At 30.0% G+C, this 20,406-nt stretch overlaps 1 protein-coding gene across 1 annotated transcript in view; it reads left to right on the top strand.

Annotated features, from left to right (window-relative positions):
* The window catches only part of TRIADDRAFT_29682 (uncharacterized protein), a gene marked incomplete at both ends in the record, with an annotated part of 21,653 nt that extends 1,247 nt beyond the window's left edge, over window positions 1-20,406 (top strand). Inside the window, one exon of the mRNA XM_002115427.1 lies at window positions 20,032-20,406. Coding sequence (XP_002115463.1) covers window positions 20,032-20,406 — 375 coding nt within the window. The remainder of the gene's footprint in view (window positions 1-20,031) is intronic.

Raw genomic sequence — 20,406 nt, forward strand, 5'->3', positions numbered from 1 at the left:
TGCACTTTCTTCACATTTTAGTTCAGTACATTTTTCTTATCATAAACACAAATAAAATATACCAGATATATTTCATACGTGATTTCTACATTTCCATTTACATGGTGCATTTATTTGTGTATAACATATATATCTATCGGTATATTGTACTTTTTCTAACATCACAATTTGCTCTTTGCTCATTTATCTTCACATTTAAAAATAAAGTACTGATATTTATTCGTAACTTGCTGAAGTTTTCCAAGCTTTAAACTATTAGCTAAAAATTTACGAGTGTCATAAAAGGGTTTTGTAGCCCTTAAATGACCTTTATCTATCTCAAATTCTTTTTTAATATAGAGTAAACTTCTAATATGATACAAATACTTATCGAGTGAAGTCTGTAAGGGTATGATAGCGTTTACATAAGGTGACATAAGGTGTCTTATACTAGAAAATTGCAAGTGCGCTATCTAATTCTTTTAACCACCTACTATATGTAATGAAGGTTAATATTTAGTATTCTCCTTCATAGAATATTTCTTTATTTAGTAATGTATTGTAAGATGATTTAAGAATTTAGAGTAGGACTTGCAAGTAATATCCAAATTAGTGTAGATGATAGTGGAAGGATTGTGTCAGACAGTATAATGTTATACCTATTGCAAGACTCACTTAAACGGCTTTTTAATTTATAAAGTAAAATATATTAAATAAACTGGTGTTGTTCCCCTAATCTCTATCTTGGTTCAAAGTGTCAGCAACCTTAGGGTATCTTAGCAAAATTAAGCTAAATTATTACATATACTACTACAATTAGCTGAAATCATTGCACTAGGTTACTTTAAGACTTTGGTTTATGTTCTCTTGCCACAGAGAGTAGTTTATGATAGTCATATTTTTCATATCCTATTAGTATGGATAACTTGATCATTTAATTAATATATGGCTTCACAACTGAAGAAGTATTTTGTAAAACATGAAAATCTCGTTGAACATTAATTATATTATTTACATGATTCAATATTCATAGTTTGAGATATTACCCATAAATTTTGACTCTTTTTTAGATAGATTGAAAGTGCTTCTCTTGCAAGGTCTAATAATTACTAATAATCGCTGACTATCTGAGAATGATGTGAAGGTTAGTATAAAAAATTACTTCGTCAATAATTAGTTTGAAAATTGTAGTCGAAGGACGATATATTTATTACTCCTTATTTCAATAGTTGATTATAACTTTTATGTTAACTATTATGGAACACCGGTAAAATGTCAATTTTTATATTTACGTTTAAATAGAGCATCATGTAAAAGCAAAATTCGTGAATATAGTTTGTTTTGTAGATATTTATTAGTAAGCAATTTACATTTACTTGCCTATTGCACTTTTAGAATTCCTAGCCATGCATTAGTTAATTGTTGCTATCAATTGAACGCGGCAGCTATTAATCATGCTTGCTTTAATTCTTCAAATGAATTTGTTAGCCAATATCTACAGAATTTTGCAATAAATATTATTTTAGAAAAGGTGTCCACAGAGATATTTTTTAGTAATTTTAAGAAAAAGTTCAATTTGTTTACATCTAGTAGGTAGTACATGCCCCTATCATCATTGCATTTATGTTAGTAATATAGATGCATATCAATTACGTAAATTAAAGTAATAAACTGTGCATGCCAGTCACCAATATTCCCGCTTATATTAACATTTAAGGAGGATACCATGAATCATATCATACCAAAATATTTATCTAGATATCTCGTGTACAATAGTAGATAATAGAAAAAATTTTTATGAAACCTAGCCACACTTTATTCATGTATTAAAATTTAAAATTTATATCAAATGTAGGGATTTTGGGCTTAAGATAGTTAAGCTAATCACTACAATGTATAGACAGAAAGCAGATGCCAATAATAAAGGAAATACTAAGGTGATTGTAGCAAAGGACAAAAAAAGCAGAGTCCTTTATAGCTATTAGTATAAAACTAATATTACTTTACTATAGAAAATACCTTGAAAATGAAAGTATCTTGAAGTTTTACCCGACCAAATTGCGAAGTTGCTATCTTTCCCTCTTCATTACTTTACAAGGCTCTGTATAGATTACTATAGGAATAACCTAAGAGCAATCGCCTAATCTAAAGAAAGGATGTTTGATAGTCTATTAGAATTGTAATTGAATTTGACTTAGTAACAAAGCTCTTTCCATATAGAAAGGGGAATTAGAACCTGACATTAAAGTACTGCAATCTAGGCTATAATCGTACAGCTACTGCACAACTTCATTCTAAAACATCAACTGTCAATACTAATGTCAGAAAAGTAGTCTTAGTTGTCATGTAACATTTTTTGACTAGCGATTATGTGATCTTTATAAAATTTGAATTTTTTCGGATTCAGATTCCGGAACCGGTCGGATCTGTATCAGATATAAATTTTGGATTTTAATTTTTAATTTTTGGAAAATGTTGTGGGAGTTGATTTTTTGAAATTTGAACTTTTTGTTGTAAATTTGAAACTTTGGAATTTTACGACATGACATGAAAGTTAGATTAGGAAAGTTTAGTTGAGAAAATAGAAAATAAGATAGCAAATGGAATAGATTATGTTGATCCTTATGTAATTAAACTGTTATTTTATGACTAAATCTTGATATTTAAAGGTAAATTTTAGACTTTTATAACGTAATAGCGATTAAGAATTATGTTAGAAGGGAAGCTTGATGTATTTTATAGTTACTTTATTAGTTTTATAGTGTTTTGTCAGGGAATCATAAGATGAATTGTGTCTGAAGTTTGAATCATTTTCGTTTTCTTAAGTTGAGCAAAGTAGTTTTCTAAAATGGATCTTAATAGTGACTAGTTAATAAAAGTTTACTTTTAAATACCACTGAGGGCTCTGCGAGGCCTGTAAATGATAGTGAAATCAGAAAATTTAGAGTAGAGAGTAAAAGAAGATTTTTCTGAAGAACCAGTTTAATTTCTAAGACCTTCGAGGTCGAAGTATTGTATGTTAAAACTTTCTTCTTTTTGTTCGGTTTTTTGGTTGTTGATAGTTTCAATTCTGTTTTTTTTTTTATTTCTTCACTTATAATACTTAAAATTAATTATTTGGAAGAACATGATGATGGCGATATTTAAAGTGCTTTGGGTGCATATACTTATATTATAATATTCCATTAATCTGTACTATGAAATCTTTCCAAAAACAGAAGACTAGCTTAGTTTAATTTGTATCAAAATTAGCATGTAAACCAATGTGTTTTGGCTTTAGCAAAATAAAATCAAACGTAAATTCATCCTTACTGTTTAAAAAAGTATAAAATAGCAAAATTTAATTTTTATTTGTGTTAATACTTGCCCAATAAATGTAACAATAATGTTCCAATTTGTTTCACATCACGGAATCAAAAGTTTAAAGATAAGGCTTCAGAGATTTTTTAAGGTAGTTCGAAAATTATAAATACATTTATATTATAATCCTTATAAAATAAAATATTGCATTGCTCCTAATTTCCAAGAATTTTTAAATTCATACGAGTAATAAATCGTTATGAAACAGGATGATAATCATATAATTATAGTCACAATTACTGGCGAAATTTTTATCATAACGATTGTTATTCCGTAATAATCCAAACAATGCTAGGAAGCTGATGTTTGTCTGTGAAGATTTAGTCATCACCCATCCGATTTAAAATGTAAGTTGAAAAATTCGAGTCTCAATGAATGATAAATAATCAACTTGCATCTTAAACATTATTACACTGACATTAACGATGTAAAATAAATGATACAACAACACTAATAAAATTTGCACATTCATGTGTATTACTACTTACGATGAATAATTTAATTTTCATTTTATACGTCAATTTACCTTCATTTAGTCCTTTAGTTGAATATTTCAACGTTAGCATAAACAAAATTAAGTGACAGCTTAAGATAAATAAGCGTATTTAATTTAACATAAGATAGCTAGTATGAAGTTATCCAATTAATATAGACGCTCTATAATCAACTCGCACTTTAATTATTAAGTTTATGTTATGCACATCACCCATTTTTAATCCTGAATATTTATTTCTTCGAAAATGCGAGTACATGTTTCGTCAATTTTTATCTCTATACATATATTTATAATACCTTGATATGCTTTTATGACAGTGTACGATTAATTGCATGAAATTGAAGGCGGCTTACTTTTGGAATAAAATAAGCACTGCTCAAATTGGAGTGAAGGCTCTCGTCTATTAAAACTGCAATTGAACAAAGTCTTTGGCTAGTTTTACGCACGTAACATCTTGTCTATCAAATAACCTAAAATTATAAGGTTCTAGCTATAGATAGATCTAAATTGATCCTTCTTTATGATTATGACCACAAGAGTACAATAAATTATACATCACTAAAATTAATAGTAATATCTAATGTAGGTTAATTAGAGCAGCAATTTCATGCAATAGTGGCTGAACTCTGTCAACAAACTTTAATGAGGTCGAGACATAAATGTTAGCTTATTTATGATTGTACATTAATATATAAGTTTGTATTCTACGATAAGTGCAAAAGTACACAAATTTGAGTACATTAATGATTCCTGCTTTATTCGAGGACGAATTTGAATTGAACCATCCTTTATTGAAATTCGTTAAATTACGACTCTCAGATGAGCAAAATTTGCAATTAATCACCTCTTAAGAGCATCTGTTGATAGGAAATTATATTTAAAGTGATTAGGCTATCAAAAACTAAATTAATGAAGCAGTAGTGAAATGTTCTTGTATGTGAGGTCAAAAATTACTCACCTGTAATAAATCTCCTTCTCCAACGGAAGTCAAATTTAAGTAAATTGAAATACTAGGGTGAAAACAAACACTGACGTATGAAGCTCTCTGAAAGAGTAAATCAATAGTTTTACGATCTGTTCTCTCTAAAGAATACAGAAGCTGGCTATACGAAAGCAAGATGAAATATATCGCTCTCGCTAACGTCTGGGGAATGTACTTTATAAGAGTCCCTAAATCGCATTTACTAAAACTGAAAAGACTTAATGTTAAAGTAACCACAAAAACTTGATTAATACTAATGATACTACAGTCTATTTAGTAGCATGCCAGAGTGAAAGCAGTACATGTTATCAGATTTACTTTCCTCTAAAATAGTACCTTAATTATTAGGATGTAGTAGTCAATAATATAATAGACTTTAGATCTTGGTATGCATTCAATTTCTTAGATAGGAAACAGAAGTTACCAGCGAGTAACTAAAAACAACTAAATTAATAGCGATATGTCACCAGTGAGCAACAAAATTATATCTAAAGGATAACACTTCGCTAACTCTTCTGCCTCGTACTTGGCTTGCCGAGCCTTAATTTCTGGTTCTTTTATGCACGCATATTTAGTAAAATTACTAAATTTAAATAATTACAATAAATATGGAGTCAACCTATATCTTGACAATTAAGGCTAACATTAGTCATTGCATCAGTAGTAAATACCATAATATCAACGCAATAAAAATTAATTGCTAACTTAACCTAGTCATGAAATAAACTAGAAAATAATATTCTAATTTATATCTGATTATATTCTATAATCTTTTTGACGTCAATGATCAGCACTTTAGTCTATTTAGTTGCATGCCAGAATGAAAGCTGTAAAGGTTATTAAATTCATTTTATTCTTAAAATAGAACCATAACCAACTTATAACTTAACTTATTTATGAAACGAACAAGAGAATAATTACGTATTATTAGAAATATTATAGACAGTACGCCTATATCAAATTGCTTGCCGGACTATTAGCCATATAAAAATAGCATAGTACATTTTCCATACACGAAGACCTAAAATACGTAACTTTGTACCATCATAATTTAGCAGCTGTAAGTAAATAACCTATAGATTAATTTAAGGTAATATATTAATTCTACGTTAAGACATTATGAGAGGGAACCCAAGAATTGCAACTGGATCTCTTCATTATAGTTTTCATTACTCAGTGTATATTAATAATTTTTAAATTTTAGGAAATGTCACTCTGTAAAGTAACTTAGTATTGTGATTGTAGACTATTAGCCATATTTAATACGATATGCAGTAGTGTCTTTTCTATATTTATTTTATGATATATTTAGTAGCTCACATTTGTAGACTGTAAGGATCGACTCAATGCTAGAGTTCAGATGGCTATATACAGTATGATGTTGAGCTACTAATAAGGTTAGAGGTGGAAATAGAATTGTAAATCGTAAATTAGGATATGCTTAGTTCATTACACTTTGAGTAGCAGGAATAATGTCTACAAAAATACTGTAATCATTTTCATATTTGATTAATGATGGCTTACTGTGAAATATTGTAACTAATAATAAGCAGAATATGTGTAAAATACAGGAGAATGCTGCAATGCTGATTGTAGTTACGAAGGCTGCAGAGAGTATAAAAGCAGGAGACATTAGATTATCTGATTATTTTTTTAGAAATCTTTCAATACTTGTATTCGTTTAGTGTAGAGCTGAGAGTAGTTAGTCTTTGTATTAGATCTAATGAACTTCTAATTTTCTACAACTTTGGAATTTTCTTGACCGATTTTTATCACACACTAAAACGTACAAAATCAATTTTAACTATAAGTAAACGAACAAAGCTGGTATTCTTGATTTATGCAGTTTTCTAGATGGAATTTTAAATTTAATTTAATGACTACCGTAATATTCATATATTTTCTTAAGGTTTATACTTCTATACATATGCTCGTAAATAGGTATTAAAGATTATTTATTTATTATTAAAATCGAGATATGTGGATAACTTAGGCTTTAAAATCTGCCATATTATATTTAATGGAATAAATAATTAAAGGTAAATTATTTCACTTAAGGATAACTAGTAAACGTCTACAGATCTTCCAATGATCGAAATATTTATTCCTTGAATTCTTTTAATTGTTATTCAATAAATTAATTATAATTATTGCACCGTCATGCTTATATGAATAGAATGAGGAATTCCCTTATTAAAATTATTCCAAGCTATCCATTACAATAAAAAATGAAATAACCGTAACGTTTTAGCTTAATTTCCTGTAAACAGCGACGTATACAGAATCTCAAACGTTTCATTTTTTCTGTAAGAAAGTTTTATCAGGCAGTTAATTATTAGAACCTTAACAAAAGCTAGCGCATCTGGTTTCTCATGCTCACATTAAATAGCAAAGGAATTCAGTTTTACCTATACTAATATTCCTGACGTCGTCAATTACGCTAACGTTTTCTCTTTTGATACCTATATTATTAAATCTTTAAAGTACTTTCACTTCGCAAATATTTAGGAAAGGTAAAATCAGATCAGTTGTAGCGAAAACAAGATTAATATTGATGGCAACTATTAAAGTAATCAACTTTACAGATATCCCAATGAATAATATGACGGAACCATTCTATTTGTATACTGCTTCAACAAACATCTCAAGACTAGGACTTCGCTACAATGATCCTAGATTTATCATATCAATCAGCTTATCTCTCTTAATTAGCCTTCTCGCAATTTTTAGCAATCTATTTAATTTGATTATAATTTATCGTTCACCAATACTTCACGATACCAATAATTTGTTATTATTTCACCTATCTATAATCGATTTCCTTAATGGCTTGATCGTTGTACCAGTTAGTGTTTTAACATCAATTGTTGGTTATTCAGGCCTTCAGCTATGCAAACTGCAAGGGTTTGTTCTATTTGTGCTATATGATGCTTCACTAGCGGCAACGTCAGCAATAAGTATCGATCGTTGCACTGCCGTAGTAAATTCTTACGGCTACGATTCCAATATAAGTAAGCGAAAGTGTATGTTGACATCTATATACATTTGGAGTCTGCCATTTATCATAGCAACGCTACCATTGTTGGGTTTAGAGAGATACGGTTTAGGTAAGTATAATCTTTTATTATTCTGCGGAATTTCTTTTGAATTTTATGATGATAACTATCTAGTGTATTGGATCATGATGGCATTTATCGCTGCGACAATTGTTATCATCTTATGTAGTTACAGCATCATTTTTAAAGTGGCCTTTCAAAAGTCTCTGCAGAATCAAGCCCATAACAACAAATTGAAAAAGTCAATTCGAACAACGGCACTAATTGTTGGCAGTAGTCTAATTTGTTGGCTACCATATACGATTTATGGTGTACAAAGCTATATTTTTCGCCGTAGCGTTGTAAATTATACTCCCAGTACGTTTAAAGTTATCGCAGTTATGCTTATCTTAAGTAATGCTGCTATTAATCCGTTAATATATGGCATTACAAATAGTACAATTAGAATGCAATTTTATAAATTATTTCGCTTTAGTCGTATTGGCCAAACCCCTTAATAATTGCCTGTGTCAAGCCAAGTTTGGCTTAAAAAAATTCTCCTTACAACTGTATTTTGAAGCGATCCAAAAGAAGACATTGCTTCCTACTTTTACGCAGTTCTAAAAATAGATTATTAGTAAATTCGAAATTAATTTCGGCAAAGTCAGAAATACCTACTGAATATATTAGTAATATTTGTATATATGGCCTAAGTTCAGATCGTTGGTTTGAAATCTTATAGTAACAGCCTAGTTGCAATTGCGTAGTCACAAATATTATCGCAGCAATTATACCCATCAAATTAGCACTAAAAAGTTCAAATGTGATCATAGAAATATTATATGGCCTATATTATATATAAGCTACAGGATATGATAATGCTGCCGAAATATCGATTACAGTAGTTAACATTCGAAATTTATAAGAGCAGCAAGATAGCCATCTATCCAACCTCATTTTTTCCAAATGTAAATTCTTTGCTAAGCACCTAATTGATAATGTATAATTAGCTACCGCCATTCTTCGGGAGCTTAAATACAGCAACATTTTAATTGCCCCTCTATGTTAGAGATGACATTAGCGATAAACTGAATTATATAAATAATGTAAGAAAATTATCTTTATGGGACCTGATCAAATTGTGTATTTATAAGTTTTAATAAAATTTTTTCCTATTTAGAGGAATAATTTTGAGTTGTAATGAAAAATTAAAACACTTTTATACATTCTAGTACTTAAATTTAGGAATTTGGAAACTAGCACAGGAGAGTTGGTTATAGATAAAAAGGACTATGATTTGCAATGTACATGTATATCATTTCTTACTTTTATTTAGAAAACCTAATTTTTACATGCGACGAATCTTCAACTTACTAAATAATCAGTAACACAGTGTTGTAAAAGGACTAAAAGTAGAGTCCTTTGTAGTTTTTAGTATGTAATTAGTATTATTTTACTATACAAAATACCTAGAAAGTGATAGTGTCTTTAAGTTTTACCCTGCCAAATCATCATGTCGCCATCTTTTCTTCTTCATTATTTTACAAGGTATTATATAGATTACTATAGAAGTAGCCCTATAAAGCAAATGCCTAATCTAAAGAAAGGGCGTTTGATCGTCTATTCAAATTGTAAAGAAATTTGACTTAGTAGCAAAACCCTAATCGCATATCCTTAGAGAAAGGGGATTTATAACATGACGATAAAGTACTGTAAGGTAGTCTATACTCGTACAGTTACAGTACAATCTGACGCTAAAACATCAACTGTCAATACTCGCGAATACTAAGCGGTACTAATGTCAGAAAAGTAGTCGTAGTAGTCATATAAATTTTTTTTTGATAAGCGATTACTGTGATCTTCATAAAAAGCGAATTTTTCCGGATTTGTGTCCGATATAGTTTTCGGATTCTGGGACCGGTCGGGTTTGTGTCCGATATAATTTTCCTGTTTTGGAACCGGTCGGGTTTATTTTTAATTTATGTCTGAATTATAATCTTTCTGTTTTAATTTTTGGATTTTTGTTCATGAAAAATATCGTAAGAGTTGATTTTTGAGATTTGGACTTTTTGTTATGAATTTGAAACTTTGGAATTTTATGACGTGACTTGAAGTCACATTAGGAGATTTAGTGAGGAAAATAGAAAATAAGATGGAAATTGGCAGAGGTTGTGTTGATTGTTAGATAGTTAGAATGTTGTTTTTATGACTAAATCTTGATGTTTAAAGGTTGATTTTTAGCTTTTTATAGTGTATTAATGATAGAAATTATGTTAGAAATGAAGTTTGATGTATTTTGGTTTATAGTTAGCTTATTACTTTTATAGTGTTTTGTAAGGGAATCGTAGGGTAAATTGTGTCTGAACTTTGAATGATTTTTGTTTTCTTAAATGGTGCAAAGTAGTTTTGTAAAACGGATCTTAAGAGCGATTGGTTAGCAAATGTTTAGTTTTAAATACCTCTGACGGCTCTACGAAGCCTATAAATGATAGTGCAATTAGAAAATTTAGAGAGAGAGTAGAAGAAGATTTTATTTGAAGAACTTGTTGAATTTAAAAGGCCTTCGGGGTCGAATTGTCGTAAGTTAAAACGTTCTTCTTTTTGAAAGGTTGTTTGGTCGTTGACAGTTTTTAAGTCTGTCATTTATTTTAATAATACTTAAAGCTAAGTATTTGTAAGGTTGTTCGGTTTATACTTCTCTCCATTTTTGTTTTGAAATAAATTGTTGTTCGGTTATTTCCCCAAATTTTATTTGGTGTCAAAGTATTAGCGTTAAGTCGACCGGAGTGCAACGAAAGTAGAATTAAAGTTTGTTAAAGTTTCGTAGCTTGATCTCTACACATTTCATTTCATTACAACAGTAAAATCTAATCCGATTAATATTACATTCGACTTAAAATTTCAGAGATAGATGCCTTAAACTTTATTATATCATGAACACAAGCAAAGTCTTACGGAAAAAATTGCTCATCTTTAATTATTGTACTTGATATATCATATTCACAAGTACTTCCAACAGTCTTTACAACTGAAAAGCAAGGGTAGTTTAAATAATTTAAAATTTATTGCTGTATGAAAGAAACATACTTTAAGGGATCACGACTTTACTATACATTGCTATAATTTATTAAAGAAGGCCGGAGCCAAAGGATAAATTTAGAGTTTCGTATCCAGGATGTCAAACTAAATGGACGCTGGTAAAGGTACCGTAGTCTTTTTCATATTTTCTAAATTGAGAGGCCTAAAAGTAGACTTACCGTACTATTACAATAAAAAAAATTATTGCAATATATTATTTATGGATTTAACTTACTTTTGTTAATATTTCCTGGGAAGAAAAAGATAAAGCTAAGTCCAAAACAGTGCTCTATTCCAAGTAAAGGAAGGATTTACATTGCAAATTTGTGTTGCCTTTCCGAATAAAAAGTTTCAGTACGTTAAGTTAATCTAACCTCGTTAGAAATTTTTTAATCAATGTAGAAAGTAAAGCTGTATATGATTTAGTATCATATCTTAAATAATTTGTGAAGTTCTAAAACCTCAAATCTGGCCATGCAGCCAACCCATGAATTAAAAAATTTTGAAACCGTAAGAAAAAAACAAGCACTCTTCGCAAATGATAGAATAGTTGGCCCCAGTACTTTATAAAATTGGTACTGTATTAAAATGTATAAACTCAAATGATGGTCTTATTAGGCTTTATAATTTCAATTATAACAATTTTAAATTTGTGGCTCACTAAACAGTATATCGAGATATAGATATACATTTCAGATCCATTCGCTAGTACATCTCTTCTCTATTCATATTACTATTTGATCGTACTGGATATTTATCACTGAAAGTTAACAAAGATAATGTTAAGTGATAAACTTAATTGTAGGTACTGTACGTAGTTAGAACTTTAGTCGAAGTATCTTATACTATCAGCAAACACTGCAACCAGATCAGCCTATGCAGATATTCTGACCCATAGTATACGTGCAAAAGACAAATTTCTGTAGCTAGTGTGCGATATAGTTTTGATCGATTCTTATCTATAACAATCATTCATATAGCCATATTAAATTTCCATATGTGAGTATAAAATATTCTATTTTCAAATGCTGTATTATATCTTATCTTAGTAAAGTTTACTAAGTTGAATTAAATTAAGGTAAATTGACATCTCGAAGTTTGTCACGCCCTCAATTTGCTTCCGTTCATCGGCAATATAACTGCCTACATACCCTTTCACATCGAAATTGACCTAACTCTTATGTATTATAGTCTCGCTGTAATTAATCAAAATCTAAATTGAAATAAACAAATTGGTCATAAGATGAAAATTTTATGAACAAAGCCGGGATATCGTAGGAATAATATTATATTAGCCAAGTTAGCAACATAAGCAATAAAATTTCTGAATCAAGTTAGAACCTGAGTGTTACATTGTTGAGGTACGTTATTGTAAAGATTAGTAGAATCCACGCTCGCTAGACTTCGTGTACCGTATGTTCTTCTACCTTTTACTTTGCTAACTGTAGGAATGTTTATTTGAGGGCATTTTGTTTGCTTACCCTTATTTAGTCAGCTTATAATTTAGATGTATTGTCTTTCAATATAGAACCGGCTTTTTGGCAGATAGCATTATAGAAATAATACGGTGTTACCTCACCGTTAGCATAGCTTAATAAGTACAGTAGTAGCTAATATAAAAAATATCTGTATTTGTAGTACTAGGCAAGATAAGTCATGCTTCTACGTGGATGTTGTTTGTGATAGTTTATTGCATATTTGATATTGATTGTTATTATGTGTAGATAGTAGTCAGGTAATTTAAGTTCTAGCTTTGGTAGTTGAATCAGATAACATTCGAGTACATGCTTAGATTGAGATTAAGTATGAGGAAGAGATTAAAAATGTTTACTGATAGAAAAGCTATGTAAGGAACGTCTTAGTTCGAGATATCTCTCAAAGTAAGGTATAAATAATAATACTATTGTTGCCTACAGATTATACAGTTCCTATATAAAGGTGAACATTTCATTGGAGTTGTAAGGTGAAAAGTAGTAGACGAGTCTATGCTAATAAAAGTTCTATCTTTACGGTACTTCGCTGTATGATTTTAACGTTTAGTAAAAGGGCGTTTAAGTTAGTAGCTACTAATAGACTTTTACTATACTTTTCCTTGTCGCAGAGTTTGAATTAAAGCAAAAAATTAGCAGTTTTATCATGAAAATAAGAATAATCTTCTAGCAGTTTGAAATCCCATGATTGTAACTAGCTTATGGTAGATTGTGGACTAACTCGAGAATATTCGACGTATGGACACATGAGTACTGTAATCTGATAATCTTACATTAGTTAATAGATATATAACTTTGTGAATGCTGTTGTCTTCATTATGCAGTGACATGTAATGATTTGCATCTAATTTGTTGGAAGACTTAAAAGCTAGTAACACTCGCTAAGACTCATAAATCATTATGAAACTGTATTTTGATTGCTGCATGGCTTGCTGTACAATAAAGAGAAATTTAAAATGTTCATTTTTATCAAAAACTGTGATGTACTTAAACCATATCTATCGAGCTAACATTCCTAATATAACAGATATTTTCCCTAATGCGTGATTTATGGACTCGACTTATCGATCACAAATTATGTTATCTTGTTAAAAAGCTATTTCATAACACTGATCTATACTGCAGTCAATCACACTTTACCCAGCTATCAGGTCTTGTGAAATTGGATCGGTATCAAAATTAATCTAAAAATTTGACATAGATAGCTTAATTAATAATAAATCAACTAGGCAAAAGGATAGAGTCTGGTCTTTGCTTTGTGATTATAGCTACTTCATGCCTATACGTATCCTTATTTTATTTTGGGTTATTTTAAGATAAGTGAAAATAATATAGAAAAGATAAATAGAAGAATTCACTATTCTCTTCCTTGTAAAAACACTTGCAATAGCTCAGATAAACTGAATAATCGAAATAAGACTCTACAACACCAGTTCCATACAAATTATACCAAACCCTATCAAATATTTCTTACATTATTCTTATTCGGCGTTAAGATATTCTATGTCACATATTTCTTTACTCCAAATTACTATCATACTTTCAACAAACGTTGCCATTATAATGAGCTGAAATTACAATATTTTAGAATTACACCTTCTCGCGAAGCACATCAAAATAATTACGAAATTTGTACTTAATAATAATCCTCTATATAATTTTTAATGCAAGGAACCTATGAATATCCATGCACTATACTCATATGGCCATTCAAAGGGTATCTATCACAGGAATTTCTAAATACTGTAAGATAAGTCAAAAGATTCCTGAGTCTAAATATCGTTAAAATGGAAAATGAACACTGTCGGTATTGTTCTACTTTTATAACCTTCGATACTAATGAATATATTCTGTTTAAGCAGAAGAAATTTAGAAGCTTAGAAGAATGAAAAATAAGTTTCATTGCTTACAATATGTAATTTATCAGATACTGTTATTCGAATTATTTTCTACCTGAAATATCTAAAATTATTCTATTATAAGAGATGTTATCGGCAAACGTAGTAATAACCTAGCCCGAGTCTGTAGAAAAATTGTACGGCGAAGTAGATATATTTCGTGCAATTATTATTGCTAACGTTTAGCTATATTTACTATTAAAAATACTATTTAAATTAATATAATAAATTTTGCTAAACTAATTTTATACTTCCATATGATGATAAGCATCAGAGTTTCAGATTAAATCCCTATCAACCCTGCGTAGGGTTGTATGCATATCATACCTATACCCGTATATCCTATAGATAATCATCATGAGACTTGTATGATAAGCATAAGAGGTCGATCAGTAAAATGCATCGAAGCAGACATTGCATAACGAAGACAGCTTGATGTCATGGACTACTCTCCTGACAAAGGATAAAGTAAAGTACTCCACTCTTTTATGTTGCTATTGTCAACTACTACTACAGCTTGGGTCTTGAACTGCCCTTCGTGATTGTAATCACACAGACAAAGTTCAAAACGTCGGGCTACTTTACATTATTTTAACTAATACGGCAAACGTAATTTACTCGTGAAAGCTACAAAACCACTTACTTACGAGCAATATTCGCAGCCACAAGTCAAAAACAAAAGTTCAGTCGACCTAACATATTCCTATATAGACTGAAATCTGCAATGTACTATATGGTAGAGCACTGATCTTTGAGAAAGTGCCGAATACTATCACATAATTGAATACATCGTAAAGTTAATTAACCTTCGCGATCGAATATTTTATTTTATTCGAATTTAGAGCTTTTCATGGATCTAATATATTACTTATATAAAAACCAGATAATCGCTTCGAATATTGAAGATGGTAACTAAGCATACAATATGGCATGTCTGATTTTATAAATTTCCTATAAGTTGTGCAGTGTGCGTGCATTATTTTGGGCCCATTTATCATGAAGACATGCAAAATTGCAGTTTAAAACATAGCATGACAATACCACCACTAAAATGAAATAGGGAGAAAGATAATAATTTTACATTCCTCTTATTCTCTCCCTTAATTTCTATGATAAATCATAATATTAGATTTTATTTGAGTAAAAGAAAGGATTGTACTTAAAATAATTTATTCTGCGGTCATTATTTCGCTACTTGGGCTGGTATTTTAGACTCCTCACACTTTTATCGTCATAGAAATGAGTTATGCTGCCGTGGATGCTACCAGTTTCGAAATGCAAGCCCTAGACAATCTAATTTCTACTTGCAAATAAATTCCTGAACGAATTTCTGGAGACAATATCTAAGAATGTAATAATAAGTATTGATAGGAAGGCTTGATTTCGTTAATGAAAGAGCAACGACTATTTTGCATACAAACGAGAATATCACTTGTCTACACTTCAATCCATCATTTAATAAACATCTTTAAAATAATGTACGGTATTTAAAGGTAAATTTGAATAAATATAATATCGATATTCGCTAAAGGTGGCGCCGAATTACATCGAAAAATTATCGCAACAGGAATAGCGTAAGATACTAATACACGAATCCAACTATACTCTGTATTTGGAAGAAATATGAAATAGTCGATGGTATTTCGATGGAAATTACCATAACTACCGACTATTATTTAGCTATTTAAACGTCCAGTATACTATATGTTCAGCTATGGCCTAGAAATTGAGAAATATCTCAAGTAAAAATTTATCCCAACATGTTCCATTGTAGAATCAGCTTGTAAGACGTTCTCGTTGTCAACAGAAATCGCTACTTATATTTGACAATTTAAATCGCACTTTGTCAGCAACTTAAGGTTAGCATGAAATGAATCAGAAAGACTAGAGCTAGTATAGTATTAGGTCTCATTTACTACACTATGCAGCGACTTGCCATAATCGAAACAAGATGATGATTACGCACTTCATAAAGATAAACCATGAATCCTCAGTTTTATTTCAAACTAGAAGCTAATTTACGTTATATGCAAGTGAAGCAAGTATCAATGAAAAAATTGAAACTAAGAGACTATCGACAGTTTATAACTACGAATGAAGACAAACAATAAAAATCGAAGCCATGCTGCAGGTTGCGACAAAGGCTCAATGAAATTTAATCCAAAATGAAATAAAAGATATCAATTTTTCTATACCTAGAATCAGTCATTTTCGATAACCTATGATCTCTTAGGAGTGATCTAATCAATGCATACTCTTACTATAGACTCAAAATTTAATCATAAATACCATGAAATCAATGACTTCCATATTAAATAATCTAAATAACTTTAAAAGCATATTGTGCGCCAACAAAGATATACGTATATATTAAATTATAATCAATAAAATAAACTGGTGGACAAAATGACAGCAAGGTCTGTATACAGTGCAAGAGTTAAAAGTAACTGTAAATTTGAGACAATGTATTTATAGCATACGAAAGAAAAGAATTTACGGCGATGAATAACGTATAGTATATTGACCATTATCTTTACTGTTCCGTCATAAGACTACTGGACTAAGAAATTTTAATTGTTTCGTCTAACTTCTGAACTGACTCGGGAATCATGACATGTAGCAAGTAAATCATAAATTTTCAATCGTAGTAAGTATTAGATAAAATATACCCGATAAAAAATATTCTCTAGAGTTAATTGAATATTTGCAATCGAAAAGATAAAACTAATAGAAGGCTATCCTAACAATAAAATAAACTAGAAGGGTATACAAATAATCTATCTAAATGGAATATAAAAAGGCACGGGAAGGCATCTATCCTTTAAGTGATTATAATACCAAGATAGAGGATGTATATTGTCCTTGAGTGTACACATATGAATTAATAAAGGAATAGGCTTAAGGCTCTTTTATATTTATCACTTATAACTTATTCATTTTTATTTGCCGCTATGATATTATCGACACGAAATATAATGTTTCAGGCAACGCTTTCTAATCAAACTTCTACTCTATCAATGTAATCCCACCTACAGTCCCTTGAAACGAGCAGCGCGGGAGTATTTATACTACTGTTAGATGACTCTGATTATGGGTTGATTTCAATAGGTCAGTATAAGATTCTTACAGTACTTTTTACCTCAAGATTTCTTCATGTAAAATGAATAGCTCTAAGGTAGTAATTTCTGCAGAGTACTGATTATTGAAATAGTATTCGTTATATTGCTAAGGGTAGCTACTGGGCCTTTCAATTTTGATTTCATGTAATATTCTGAAGAAATTGAATAAACATAGAATCTTTATAGAGTTTTCTACACAACCATTTTGATTGTTACATTTTCTTAAAACGGTTGCTATCGACAGAACAAGCTTTGCTTGCATACTCAAGCGATCCTTAGACACATTATAATGATTTGTATAGAATTGGCCACGGTACTATGGACATTATACCGCAATGTAGATATCTTATAGTACCTGCTAATCTTAACTTGGTATGTCCATCACCGTACATTAGTTATCATAATGTGCTTTGGACTATTAACTAATCTTAATATAGCACTTCATCCGTGAATGCATTATTGAAAAGTAATATTCTACAAGCATAGCTGTGAATATAGTAGTGCCTGACTATTATCGGGATATAAATAATGTCGAATGGTAATCCTATCTGTTAATTATTAACAAATAAGTACATTATCGTAAACCGTCAGCAAAGCGACTTGAATTTGTACTAGTATCTATTAATTATTTATGATCTGTTTATGTCAAACACTAATATTGTACTTTCTATTTTTAATAACATCAAGTAGACATTTTAGCTGTGAATAAGCTCTTCAAACTCGACGGGATGTAAGAATTATATATAATAAATATTTTTATTATTATTTCCGACACCAATAGAACACATCCTCAAATTGAATTGAATCGCTACACCGTTGTTGGATACGCGGTCAGGCTTGCTAACAATAATCTCAAGTTCTGGAATTATATTAAAATGTAGTGGTTTCTTTAAAATTGTTGAACAGAAATTGACATTAATCAGATTTTTTAACTTGAACCAATATCTTCATCAAGAAGCTTAATTAAAAGCTAGTTTACATATTTGAGACATTGAGGTTACTCTAAGTAATACCAAGCTAGAACTTTTTAACGCTAAATTTTCATTTTAATTAAGTTAACTACCTTATGATATGAAGAACAGCATATGCAATTACGGAATACTCATTAAAACAATAACATTATTTATACATAGTCTGGGCCTAACAGTATTGCCAAAGCAAGTAAATTATATTATTATTCCTTCCATCTATAAAATGACTCATTGAAATAATCAGTAGTGCTATTAACATGATATTTTTATTATCTTCAACATTAACAAAAACTATTATGAATGATTTAGATATCATGAATAGATATTGTTAATCAGTCAACATATTTTAAATGAACTCCTTTCTTCAAATACTAAACCTAGCATTGCACTATTATGCTAATAACAGGAACATAATATTATCTTTTCTTAAAATACTTAATTTTCAATGATAATTAAAATCTTTCACAGCTGCTTAAATATGCTATTGTCTTTAATAATCCATTTATAATGAATGAAAGCTAAATTATTAAGTTAGTAGCTAATTTCCTGTCGAGTATACAATATAAATATCTTAAAATTCAAAATCAATTAATAATTCTCATAATTTCGAAAAAATTTGAAGATTTCTACTTGTTTAAGAGAAGGAAAACTGAACTTCATTGTTTTGCATTTATTTATACTTGAGCGATTACATATTTATTGCATTTCTAAGAGTTGACTTGGATATCAAAAACCAGGCGTTACATTAACCTTCAATCTTATTGAAAATGATTTCATCTTTATTTCAATTTACTACAAATCATTTTTAGCCTAAACGATTAATTTACATTTGGGATTAATATGCAATACTAAATCATGATACGGCTTGCTTAAAATAAAAATCAGAATCGCAAAACTGTCCATTATCATTAAGAGAAAAACGTATATCCTAAAATTGGTGGCAGCATTGGCGTTAAAATAATCGTAGCTTTAACACTATTTTCGCCGCGATGACAACAATCTTATCATCTATTACAATCAGTTGGAATTGGTATCCAACTGAATATGATGGCAACATAACTACCCGGACAGAAAGGCCTGGCTTTAGGCATAGCGATGCAAAATTTATCATCTTAATCATATTTTCAGTTTTCATTAGTCTAATAGCTATAACTTGTAATTTATTTAATTTAGTTTTCATTTAAAAATCGCCAGCATTGCATAATATGAACAATTTACTCATTTTAAACTTATCTTTCGTCGATTTCCTTAACGGTTTAATAGGATTACCACTTGGTATGATAGCAGCTATTATTGGTGATCCTGGATTTGCTTTTTGCCAGATTCAAGGCTTCATTCTAGTTTTTCTCTATATGGCTTCCCTGATAGCAACATCTGCAGTTAGCATTGATCGTTGCAATGCAGTTATTAATCCGTTTGGTTATCAGTCATCCGTTAGCGTAAATTAAAGTGCCGCAACCACAATTGGTATATGGTTTATTCCCTGTATATTAGCAGCGATACCGTTACTTGGTTTAGAGCAATATGGCTTAGGCAGATATTTTCTTCTAGTTGTTTGTGCTATTTCATTTCATAATTATCATGAAAATTATATCATCTATTGGATCATGATGGCATTTATAGCCATTACTATATCTATTATTATTATATGTTATATCATTATTTTTTATGATTGCTTATCAAAAATCAGCACAAGATTTGGCCCGTGGCAACTTAAAAAAGTCAATTCGCACAACTTCAATGATTATTGGAACAAACTTAGTCTGTTGGTTGCCCTATGTCATTATTGGTATTCGAAGTGTTGCTTATATCAACCGCGATGTAGTACCAGTTTATCGTCCAACTTTTGCGAACATTATATCTGTAATATTAATTTTCAGTAATTCTGCTATTAACCCAGTTATCTATGCAACGACAAATAGTTTTATACGCAAGCGATTTTGCGGGCTTTTACATTCTAACCGTATTCAACCATGGACGTCTGCTACACCAAGATAG

Source organism: Trichoplax adhaerens, genomic scaffold (assembly GCF_000150275.1).
Source record: "Trichoplax adhaerens TRIADscaffold_11 genomic scaffold, whole genome shotgun sequence".
In the NCBI taxonomy this organism is placed as follows: domain Eukaryota; kingdom Metazoa; phylum Placozoa; class Uniplacotomia; order Trichoplacea; family Trichoplacidae; genus Trichoplax; species Trichoplax adhaerens.